This window comes from Thalia democratica, chromosome 2 (genome assembly GCF_965202585.1).
Source record: "Thalia democratica chromosome 2, ktThaDemo2.hap1.1, whole genome shotgun sequence".
Classification (NCBI taxonomy): Eukaryota; Metazoa; Chordata; class Thaliacea; order Salpida; family Salpidae; genus Thalia; species Thalia democratica.
In genome coordinates, this window is record NC_139166.1 from 73,959,965 (window position 1) to 73,973,104 (window position 13,140).

The 13,140-nt window shown below is 23.3% G+C and overlaps 1 protein-coding gene across 2 annotated transcripts; it reads left to right on the forward strand.

The window, feature by feature from the left end:
• Positions 1-4,771: 4,771 nt before the first annotated feature.
• Positions 4,772-11,959, forward strand: LOC145829629 (uncharacterized). Of its 2 annotated transcripts, none has more exons than XM_082937477.1 (4): positions 4,772-4,948; positions 7,692-7,815; positions 9,530-9,997; positions 11,742-11,959. In XM_082937477.1, exons 1-4 carry the CDS (start codon positions 4,934-4,936, stop codon positions 11,798-11,800), a joined length of 666 nt encoding a protein of 221 aa, XP_082793603.1. In that variant the 5' UTR covers positions 4,772-4,933; the 3' UTR covers positions 11,801-11,959. The 2 variants fall into 2 exon arrangements, with proteins under 2 accessions (XP_082793603.1, XP_082793604.1); XM_082937478.1 differs by having other exon boundaries at positions 7,717-7,815.
• The last annotated feature ends 1,181 nt before the right edge of the window (positions 11,960-13,140 follow it).

Here is a 13,140-nt window from a genome sequence, read left to right on the forward strand (position 1 = left end):
TTAGGTAGCAATTAAAAAAAACTTTAAATTTGATAAACTAAAAACAAGTTGCAAAGATAAAATTTATTTCGAAATTTAGTACTAATAGTAACTAATTAGTTCTATTTTCATATTGTCAGAGACTTGTTTAATTATATGCATCCATTTTAAGCAACAAATTAATCATAAACTATATCTAAAAACATTTAAAGCAAAAAAAAAACACTTATTCACTGAAGAAAAGCAATTTAACTTGCACTTATAAACTTTAGATTTAAAATTAAACTTTATTAACTGAAAATTGTCATACTTAATCAAGGGTTGGAAAACTGCATAACAAAATATCTGCAGCCCTTGCTGTAACTTTCGTTGTTTAGAAAATTAAAAAAAAAATTATAGGAAAAACTTTCATTTAGGTTTCAAATAAATAACTAGTAATTAAATTACATACTAGTGCTTTCTTTATCGAAAATTAGGCTTAAAAAAGCTTTTGATTGATTATTACAACTATTTCAAACATTTTTAGAACGCAAAATTTTTTTTTTCCTATGCAGTGCGGCCCGCGAGCAACTTTTTATAGAAGAAGTATCCCTTTACACTCAAAAGACAACCAACCACTGTTCTAAAAAAGTATCCATATTGCTTTTAAGGTTCACTAACTGGTTATACAATCTATTCTAAATGGTTATAGTTTTCTTTTTTAAATATATACAGATGAGTATGTATTAACCGTCGTATTTTTGCAGAACGATACGATTCTGAACCATCACTCCAACCTTGTGGAGGTTCACGAATTGCAGGAGGCACATTTGGTTCGGCTCTATCCCGGCACAATCGGCTGTTTTAGTTTTATTGATTCAAGGTTTGTGCATGAATTTACAACATTAAATTTATGAGCAAGAAGTGTTCGTACGCTAAAAGACACAATAAATTATTATGTTTTTCTATAAAGTGTTTAAATCTAATTTGTGAAAAATAAGACAAAAAGTAAGCAATTGAGAAATTTGAACTTTTATGAACAACAAGGTTCAGTATATAAAAATTACTTGCTTTGAATGTCATTTAGAAAGTTTAAAACTTAAAATTGCTGTTTAATGAAATTAACGTAAATTTTGAAAACAAAAAAGAAGTTTTCGTTTATTTACTAAATGTCAAATGTAGTCACGGTAAATTTACTTTACTGGTATTAGTTAAATTTTTTGAAAGAAAGATAAAATATTAAAAAATACAAATATATTTAATAAAAAAATAATGTATATTTAGTTTATTTAATTAATTTTGTGTAATCAATTTACTCGTTGGGTTTGGACTTTCCTGTAATCTCAGACAGTTTTCTTCGATTTTTCCTTCATCTGTTTTAACTTTCAAACAGTCTCCTTTGCATCCATTGCTCAAAAAGTTGTTGCATATTTTTCCTGAAAACGTTTAATGCACAAGTAGTTTAATACAATACAGTAACCTCTCGCTTATTTACGCACATTGTGTCCACATAAAATGCGCTTAAAGATACGAGAGATCGTAAGGATATGAGAGGTATCAAATATACTTTTACTATAATGACTGTTTTCTGATATTGCTTCTAGTTAAAAGAAGACTGGGGACTTTCCCACTTTATTTTACTTTATTTATAAGTATGAAAACAAAATATAAAACCTTACATCTATAAAAATACAAAATAAAGATACTTGTAGAAAAATTTTACTAATTCTAATAGCAAGTAGATTTTATCTTTATTTATACGTAACTTATTTTATACTTAACATATTTATTCTATTCTACTTAGCAAATTCAATTTATAGTTAAGCATTTGTTTACAATTAAGAAATGGTGTGGTGTCTATATTAAATTTTTTTTCTATAGCCTTTTACAAAAATATGCATTTGGTGCTGTTATGGATTCCTTCTTTTGAACAAAAACATATAAAATATAAGAAAATGTTTAATAAAAATTGTTTATGTTACTTCAACTTTTTTTAATTTGACCTTTGCCCACATAAAGATAAACTTGTTTTGCAATGTTTTAAAGATATATTAATGGATTTTTTGAGTAGGAATGAAATTTCATGCCATAAGAATTTGAGAAAATGGATATTTTTATTTATTTAAAAGTATAAAAGGAGGGTTATTTAGACACCTAAGTTATAAAGGTCAAAGCCACAGAGTACAATGGGCTCCTTATTGAAGGCACAAAGTAAAAATTATTTATTCATATATAGGGCAAGAGTGCTTTATTATTGTATTTTAAACTCTCATTATTTCATTACACTTTGAATGTTTAACACAGTCATATTTCTTTCATTTTTTAATTTAATCTCTTATTGTCAACAAAATTTCTGATATACTCAGGTAAAACTAAATGTTTATCATAGTCAAGGAACATAACTTTACAAGGTCTAAAGATATAGAGAGGTCAGTTAGCATTTAAAAAATATTTTAAAATAAAAATGTACAATAAAATAATTTGTGCTATATTAGTATAATTAACATTTTTATTTTTCGAATTTGTTGAACCCAAAATGCGTAACTATACGAGAGTGCGTATCGTCATGAGTGCATAAAGATACGAGAGGTTACTGTACAGCGAAATTATTTGCTTCAAACAAACTTTACCTTCCTTTTCACCGCAAAACCCTCCACGCAAACCGCTCAAAAGCATAAGAAAAATTAAAACTAATTTTTTCAGAAGCTTCATATCAACTAGCCTGTGAGTAAATATACTTCGTAAAATTGTTGTTAAAGTTATGTTGATTTTTTTAATTGAAAAATATTTTCGTGTTAAGAAAAATTTTCAATACTTATACTTACAAACAAAAAAGTAGTTAGTTGTACATAGTTTTTTAATTAAAAAAAATATTTTCTATACAATAAGTATACTTTGATACTTTTAAAATAATATTATGTTTTATATCATCTAAATAAATTTTGTAAATATTTTAGTATTGTATTTAGTAGTATTTTAATTTCTTTTAAAATACTAACAAATACTTTATTTGTTTACACCATATTAACTTTTTTTCTCAAATTATATTTAAAAACAAGTAGTTAAAAGTTATTGTTAGTTTATGTAAAAATATTTCTATAGTTTTCAATATAATTTTTATTTTTAACAAACGGTGACCTAAAACTTTTAAGAAAACTATCAACTAAATTGGGCTTAGAAAATGAAACTTTTATATCAACAATTTGGAAAATAAAGTATTAAATATAAAATCATTATTCAAAACTTTTTTCTAATTGTCCTCCAGAAAGAAGGGTGGCAAAACTGTTTGCAGTTTAATAAAACTATACTTTAGTCTTTTTACATAAATGCATATTTATTTGCTATAAAATTAACAAAAGTTAGTTTTTTAATTGTTGTTATAGGATGTAAAATATATTGTTGTTTTATTTAAAACTTAACTTTTAAATGCATTTTCAGGAAATAAATGTCACTCAAAAATTGTTTGTTAATAGCTTTCAACAAATTCTAACATACTAATAAAAATATTAAGCTTAAGATTAAAAAAAAATTGTTTGGAATAAAAATTACCTAGTGTGGATAAAATATACCTTTTGGTTATTTAATATGAGTTTTTTTAAAACTTTTTACTTGCACAGGGTCTTAAAATCAAATATTTCAAAATATATTTTAGTTCAATAGACAGTGCAATACTGATTTAGTGTTTGGTTGGTTAAAAAATCCTTTAGTTTTGATTAAGTTAGTTTTCACTTAATTTAATTCCAAAAGGTGTTATTATTATATATAAGGTTATAAATTAAAAGTTAAGTCATAAATATTATTTTAATGAACGAAATTTTTTTTTGTTCAACATGTTGCGGACCAAATGTTTTGAGGGTCTTCATTTTTATTTCACTTCAAAGCAAATCTATATGATTTAAAGAATTTAACAAAATTGAACAAAATGGAAAAAAAATATAACTAGTTAATATTATGAGAAAAAAAATCATCAGTAAAACTGTTTAATAAACAAAATTGTTCTCTACTGCTTAAGTTAAGATTTTTTAGTAAGTTTAAAAATATAAAAAAACATTCCAGAAATTTCTTTAAGAAATAAATGAAATTTTAATATATTTAAATACAAGAAGATCAAATTAACAATGATAATTGTGGTGTTTAAGATAACCTAAAAGAAATATTAATAAATAATGTTAAAAATTATTTAGAACTATAAAAAATTGAAATTTCAAAAACTAAATTTTCAACCCCTTTTTGTATATATTGAATATATTTGTTAGCTTTTTGCTGTCCATTAAGACTGTTTGTTTTTGTAAATAAACTAAATGTGTTAAAACAAGGTGTTATTTTAAATTATTTATTTAATCTTAAGAAAAAAAAAAATTACTCAGGGATTTTAGTATTTTGACAACTATAAACAAAATTTACAATTAGTTGATATTCATGTTAGTTTATGAGAATACTGTAAAACACTATCAAACAGTTTGCTACTATAAATATTATTAACATAAGCTTACAACTAAAATATTTAAGCTGAAAATATAAAAAATATAAGAACTTTGAGTTTATTTCAGATAGTTTATAGCTCTTATAATACTTTTTTTTAAAACTTTTTTAGAGCAGTGGCCTTCCAAAAATTAAATTTCGTGCGCACTAGACTACAACATTTAAATATGTGCAAATCATAACCCAAATCTTAAAATTCCTCAAAAGCGTAGTAAATAAACTTAAAACTTTTCCGTTTTACCTAGTATAAACAAGTAAAATTTTCCTTCAAATAAGCCTAAGAAAATTTTTATTTGTTATCATCATTAACTCCCAAACAGAGATGCTAAATCGCAGAGCACAAAATCCCCGCAGTAGAATAAAAAATAAAAAGCATGGCAATAGAATTAAAATTTCTTATGAAAGCAAAAGCTGTATTTTACAAGTTGAGAACATAAAAGTTTCATATATTCAATTACACCAACATATTTAAAAGCATATTGTTTTTATAAGTATGAATGCCTTAAATGTAAGTTTATGTTTTTTATTTTCATAAGGTTAATTTTATTCACTTTATTGTTAATTTAATCATAACTACCTATTAACCTTGTAGTAGTAGGTAATGTTTGGTTAGAAAAATTAAAGAAAAGTATCTTCCACTTATTTAAATGGTTAATAAACTAAAAACATTGTAGCTTTGGAACTAATCGATGTTAAATTAATTTATTATTTGATTTTTTTTTCCAAAAATTAGATGCAATAGACAAATTATTTTTTCTTATATCCTACTTTTATCAAATTATTTGAATTTTTAAACTTAAAAATAAAGTTTGATTATTATAATTTTTTAAGATTCATTATAAATTATTTTATTAAGACATAGATTTCACTTAAAAGTAATTTGAATATAATTTATTATTTTTGTTTACAAACTTGAAACTACTATTTGCTTAGATTAAATCTATTTAAAATTTTTAATGTGACAAATTTATTGAGTCTTTTTTTATTATAATTAGGTAGTTTATCTAAAAAAATATTATACTTGAAAGTTTTAGTGTACAACTCAAGGTTTTTAAAACTAGTTTTGTAAATTAAGCAGAGTTGAAACAAGGTCAGGAAAAGTCAAAAAACTCAGGAAAAGCAGAAAAAAAAGATAAATAACAAGAATAGTAAGGTTTTTTTTTTTAAACAGTCAGGAAGTTTGACTAAATATTAAAAAAAAACAGATTTTGTCAGTTTAAATTCACTGAATTCCTTATATTAAAAAACAAGTCTTTGAATGGTAAAAAATTAATTTAAATTCTTCAAAGTGTGATTAAAATTGAAAAAATTTCCAAGAATTTTACAAAATTACTTAATGCCTTCATCTGGTAAAATTAAATGAATATCCTTTATAAAACTGCAAAATGTTTCTATTAAAATTTTTTTAAACTATCCTACTAGAACAAACAGTTTTTGTAAGCAGTTTGATAATCTGTAGCATTTTTTAGTAAAACAATGATAATACACATAAGTTTGTTTATCTAGCATATGTTAGAATTGAATTGTTTTTTGTTTAAGTAAATAAATAATTTCATTCTAATTAAACACTAGGTTTAGTGTTTTGGGTAATAAGTTTATGTTTATAATTTACCTCATTATAATTTTTTCAAAATTGTTTAAATTTTTAAAATAAATTATAAAAGAGGTGAACTTCATGGTTAAGTTTAATTATTTATAGTTTATTGTAGAATAGTTGTTTTTTAATATTTTTTACATAAATAAGGGTAAAATATTTACTACTAATTTTATAAATATTGATAAACTGAAATATAAAATTGAAGGCTTTATTAATTCCAAGTGTTTGAATATGTATTATATTATTTGTTTAAATTGATAATTTGATTTAGAAAAGTCAGGAAAATTGTAATAAAAAGTCAGGAAATTATTTAAAGAGTGGATAATAACTATAGGGTTGCTATTTTACCTAGAAATTAAAAATTCTGTACTTTGACAATTAAGGCAATTAAAACCTTAGCAAGGCTGAAATTAGATATAATTTAAAAAAAACCTACATTTTTTAACAATAAACCTAAAAAACCTGAAATTCTTAACAAGTTTACATAGTTCGGTAATAAAATTTAACTTGATTCAAAAATATTTCATATAAATAAGTTTTTTTTTATCAACAAAAAAAATTTTTTTTCATAAAACGCATTTCAATAAACTTAAGTATTTTTCAATGGCTTATGCTATCAGGGTTGCCACTTTACCTGGAAATCTGTTTTTACCTGGAAACCTGATACTTAACAACTAAGGCAAAAAAAAACCTGGAATTTGAGAAATTTTTAACCAAAGACTTAGAAAAACATTCAGTTTTTAACAATTTCAGCATGTTAAGTAGTACAATTTTAACTTGACACAAAAAAACTATCATATAAATAAGATTTCAATTAAAATTTTTTAGTTATAATACACATTTTAATTAACTTTATAGTACATATACAATGTTTTTTTATTATTTAACACAGTTTTTTATATTAGACATAACTTTAAACTGAAAATAAACCAAAATACATGTAATTTTAAAAGCCTATAGAGATTTGAAAAACCAGGAAAAATTTATAAACATGAGTGGCAACCTTGTACTATTCCAAACAGTTTATTACAATAAATTTAACTTTAAACTAAAGCTAGACTCTAAAATGTGTATTTTTGAAGATTTTTTGAAATCATGTAAAAAATTTAAATAAAAATCAGGTGGCTATTCTCAGGGTTGCCACATAGTCAGGAAAATTCAGGAAATCAGGAAAAACTAAGAAAAATGACAAAAGTCAGGAAAATTCAGGTCAAAATGGGGGGTTTTTGAAAATATTCAGGAAAAATTCAGGAAAAAAATTTATAAAAACCTCAGATATTGTCAGTTCAAATTTATTTATTTCCTTTTATTTCAAAGCCTTCGATTAGTGAAAAATTAATTAAAAATTCTTTAAAGTCAGACTAAAATTGCAAAATGTTCCTTAAATTTTACAAAATTACTTAATTTTCAATGCCTTTTTTAGTAAAATTATAGTAAAAAGTCAGAAAAATCTTGAATAAAGTCAGGAAAACTTTAGTAAAATGTCAGGAAAAAGTCAGGAAAAGTCAGGAATAATTTCTCAGCTTGACTTGTGGCAACCATGCTATTCTGTAGTAGTTAAGGTAAGTCTCTAATGTTGTTTTTTTTCTTGGATTTACAAATAGTTATTAAGTTACACACTAAACACATTACTTTAGCAGTTACATTTTCGTAGGTAACAACCGTTGAAATTATTTTAGATGAAATTCCAGACCAAGAAGATTTACCAACTTTAGATTTTCCACCACCTAAAAAGATGAGGTACCAGAAATCTTGGGAATCTGTTTATGAGTTAAAAGGTTTTTTTATCTCTAACAATTTGTAGTATTTAAGAATACACATTTGAGTATTTCAATTTTGAATTCAACAACAATTTTTTTTTAATACTGAGCTTTTTTATTAAATATTATAAAGGAAAGTTCTCATGTTTTTATTGAATTAAATTATTTTTTCTATTGTAATTTTTGAAAAAAAAATAATTTTTAAATAGTTTTTAAAGTATTTTTTGTAATTTTATTTCAATAATACACAAAAAATTTTATCATCTAAAGTCAAAAATTCCAATTCACTTTTTACCTAAAAATTAACATTTTGTTTTAATAATTTAATAATTAACAATACTTTAGCATGACATTTTTTTTACTTTAGTACTAACCTTTGACTACTTTATTTAAATAAATATACTTAAAATACATTTTATAATAACAACACACAAATTAAACTGTTAATTTTATTATAAAATTAAAACCAAAATTTGTTAGTATAAAACAAAGTTCGCTTCATAGACAATAATTGAATTTCTAATTTTATTATTTAAGTAAAATGGTTCATAAAGGCCATAAGGCGGTGACATTTATTTATTATTTATTTACAACAATTTTTTGGTTTTACACCTTACAAATTATCATGATTTTTGTTTGTTAAACAAAAAAAAAATTTTAATTTTTGTCATAAAATACATTTATTTGAATATTAAAAACATTTTTCTGACAAATGGTTTGTGGTAATATCAAGAATTCTTTATAAAATTTTTTAGTATATTGCTTTCAATTACAAAAAGAAAATTTTTATTTACTATTTTATAAATGCTAAGAAGATTAGCTTTGACTGATTTAATTACTAGACAGATATACTTAGTTTTTTTATTTCAAAAAAGAATTATTTCACTGCATTGATTAAATTTATATATAAATTTTTGATAAAAGTTGTGATATAAATAACAATTTTATTATAAGCAAATTTATTATCCCATTTGTAAGCTTAGATTTATAAGATAGATTTAACTAAAGCTTTTATTAATTGAGAATAAATAAATTAAAAAAAAATTGTTATTTATTGATCTTGTAGTGAAACAAAACTTTAAAAAGCACGTTTTAAAAGTAAATACATACTTAATTAGCTCAAGTTGAACTGTGATGCTTACATCAGGCTAGCCACTTTACCTGGAAGCCTATAATTTGTCAAATTAACCCAAAAAAAAAAACCAGGAATGTTTGTATTTTTGAAAAAAAGTCGGAAAAACTTCAAATTAAAAAAAAACCTGGAAATTTTAACATTTTAAACATTGTCAGTAGTTATATTTTCGATTTGACACAAAAATTTATAATATAAATAATATTTTTTTTCTTCATCTAAAAATTTTTTATCTACCAACACATTTATTGTAAGTTTAAAGTATCTTTTTAATGTTGTCATACTGTTTAACACAGTATCTTACTTTGAACCTAATTTTCGACCAAATAAAGATTAAAATTGTGAACTTTTAAAATTCTGTAAGAATTTTGGAATACTTTGAAAAAAATTTGAAAATACAAGGCAACACTATTACATCTATTAAACTGTTTAGTTTATTGTGAAACGTTTTTGTTAAATCATTGAAATCTCAATTGTTCACTTATTAATAAAATAAATATTAGATACACAACTTATTTATAAACAAATATAAATAGTGTTTAATGTTTTATTAGTTATATCTGTTATGTCAACTATGTGTAATGCTGTTTTACTTATTAGATTGGATTGCTCCAACAAATTGTGAAACTAAAGCTTTTTGCAAGTGGTGCAATGTAGAACTACAAGCAAAAAAGAGCAACTTAAAAGTTCATTCTTATTCTGACCGACATAAACGCGCATCTCCAGTCACAAATAACCACAACTCAATAAATCAGTTTAAGATGGAAAAATCTTTTAAACAGCAATTCAACAATTTCCTTAAAGAAAACGTACGCCAGACAGAAGTCCGGTTAGCATTGCAACAAGCTCTTCACGGGAACTTGCTAGCAGGCGAACACCAGATAGATGTCATGAAGACACTTGGGACAGCTCACGAATCAGCAACGCTTAAAAGGAGGAAAGCAAAAATGATTCTGTGCAATACTCTCGCACCAATTTGCAGAAGACTAATCATAACTGATTTTATGGTGAAGCATTGTTCTTTCTATCTGGATGAGAGTACAGATACTGCTGGACAAAGTTTTCTAGGTAAGAAAATAACTTTTAAGCTTTGTTAATTTAATTAAGTTTAAATTTGTTATTTATTTACATACATTCTGTTGAATATAAAAATATTTTAATACTAAAAGCTTATTAAATTTAAATTTCAAACATGAAATAAGCTTTAAACACATTGTTCTTTGTTTTATTTTTTTAATATAGATTAATTCTTGTAACACGTTAGCTGTAAAAGAAAATATTTTGTTATGCAATGAGTTGGACATTTTTAGATTACTCAGATGTAACTAGGTTTAATGACAGTTAAAGGAAAAAGTTTTTATTTTACAGAATTTAATAGGTTAATAAATTAAAATTTACATAAAATTAAAGTTAGAATTACTATGATTTTTTTTAATAATTATACAGTAAACTCGTTCTAGTAAACTAAGTCAGTTTCATTTCTAACATATATTTGATTTTTGTGTTGACTTTTATTTAATAGTTTAAGAAATATGTCAAAATATTGTTGATTTTATTTTTCTAATAAGGAGAATGATTTAATTATTATAATATTTATTAAACAGCAAAAATTTTAATTAATAAAGAAAATAATGAATAAATTAGCAATTTGTTGCTTTAACGAGCAGGGTTGCCACTTCACCTAGAAACCAGGAAAAACATGGAGTTAAAATTTTAGGCATAAAAATACCTGGAATTTTGTACATAAAAAGTTATCAGTTTATTCTTAACAGATAAATCAACAAACGTTAACTTTTGGAGCAGTGTTCGCGTTGAATACCAAGAACTTAAGGAGTTAATGATGAAACTACAAACGATACTTTTTAGTAACGCGCAAATTGAGCGAGACTTTTCCTTGATGAATATCTCGAAAAACAATAGACAATCTAATATGGGCCATATTTTGTTAAACTCCTTAATGATTATTAGGTAAGTAAAAATTTAATGTATTTGGATTTATGTCTTTTTATTTTAACCTATTTATTTCATATAAGTGAAATTTTAATGTGTAATTTAAACTGTAAAGTTTTTAATCATTATTTAGATTATTTAATTTTAGTTAAAGTTGGGTATGCAACTCGATGACCGAGAGGTCTTTTTGTGTACCCGGATCCTTGAAACAAGAAATTTTTGAATTTTGTTTTGTTATTATTCAACAAACCTTATCATTTTAATTTTTACTTTTAAAAAACATATTTTATTATAGGAGACATAAAGGCCCTATTACTAACTTGTTTTTTTTAATGTAATCCAATTAAATTAATATTTTGTATTACAACGATTTGTTTTATATAATTTTTTTTCTTTTATTTTAAATATAAGGGAAGAATAAATGCATAATAAGAATTGAAACATTTTTTTGCTAAATTTATCGGTATATTATCAGTAAAATTCAATAATATATATCACTAGTAAAAGTTACTAGAACTTTTTTAACAAATTTTAGTTTAGGTAGTTTTTTAAATTTTTTATTCTAATTAAAACTATTTGTACAAGGTTAAAAAGCTTGGCGTTTGCTTATTATTTAAATATTATATAGGTTGTTGTCTTTTTAGATAAAGTAAAGTATAGTGTTAATCTGTTTGTTGAATATTTTTATCATAAATATAATATTGGTAAAGTACAAAATTATAACTCAATGTATGGTTTATAAATTACTCTTTTTCATTCAAAGGTTCAATTCAAACATTAGTAATAAAAAATTCCTACAATTACTTTTTACATTCTTAAGCCAATTATTACCCAAAATTATAATAAATTCTATTTTTCTCAGATCAACCTGCAAAAGAATGGAGTTATGCTGTGACAAATTTCCACTTTCAGATACATTGATAGAAGAAGTTGGTAAGTCTAGTTTGTACAAACCAAGAAGCCAAGATGTCAATGAAATCTTGACAAACGAAGAGTACAGCAAATTTAAACCTTCAAATTTGACAATGTTTGCAGCAAACAATGTAATATAAAATTTCAACAAAATTTTTGCGTGTTAAAAAGCAGTTAATTTAAAAAAAAAAAAAAATGCTTTTCATTTAAAGTCAATTTACTATTTTAAAAACACTTTTACTTGAGTGACTGTTAAAGCATTCTACTGTTTAAATTTGTTGTGACTGTATTTTATTCAAAAATTTCAAATTTGTTTATTTACAAAGTTTTGTTCATTAATTGCTAAAATTTCTTAGACTATTTGTACTTTTTTACATATTTTGTAGTAACAATAATAAGTTCAATAATAATCCAACCGTTAATCGCGCTAATTTTTTATCATATGAGTATTATGCTAAATTTCTTTTGCCTAACAAACTTTAAAATTTCTCATTTTCTTAGTTTTTATTAAGTATTTTTTAATACTTAAAATTGTTATTTTAAATTTCCGTATTAACTTTAGTATTTTTTAAAATTTTTATATAAAATTTTAGGTTTTTAAACAAAACATTTTTACTTCAATTCAGCTTTTTTTTAAACAATTTTCTTTATTTACCAATATAGATTTTTTTTTAATTGCCATAACTGCTAGTTATTGCAATACAAATTAGTTTAAGTCATAGTGCTGTAAACTGCCCTTATGTTATGCACTTGTTCTTTTATTAATAAACATATAAAATTAATCCAAGCTCTTTATATATATATCAAAAAAGTATGTAGAGTATATAGCTTGTATTAGTATAATATTTTGTAGTGTCGAAGGTTTGTATAATTTTTTTAATTACAATATATCCTAGTTTTTATTTTTTCACAAACTTTGAAACTTGAATTAAATGAATAAACCTAGAAGTACATAAGCAACTTACAAAAATAAATTACTTTTTAGTTAACTATACTTACAAATTAAACATTGAAAATGGTTTAAAACTTAAAGATAAATGAAATAAGTAATACTAGTAACCTTTTAGATTTTTTTTCTCTTAAATTAAGTTTTATTTTATGAAACAAATTAAAGTAGTTTAACATGAATTCCTTTAAATGTACAATTTCAGTCTTTGCTTTATATCATAGTCATTATTATCTAATAAAATATCTTTTCACTAAGTTAACATTTTTAGCTGCGAATATTCTTACTGCAAAAGCTTTAGTATAATTAGGTTGTTATAAAACTTATAGCAGAAAATATTTTTAATTTAGTTTAAAAAAGTAAATTAAGCTTAAATCTTTAACAAACCAGTTAAACTGACCTT

Excerpts from the sequence above, each read along its gene's own strand:
- LOC145829629 (XM_082937477.1), top strand. Across the intron at positions 7,816-9,529 it reads ATCTGTTTATGAGTTAAAAG|ATTGGATTGCTCCAACAAAT; the intron begins GTTTTTTTATCT and ends TTTACTTATTAG. Across the intron at positions 9,998-11,741 it reads TGCTGGACAAAGTTTTCTAG|ATCAACCTGCAAAAGAATGG; the intron begins GTAAGAAAATAA and ends TATTTTTCTCAG.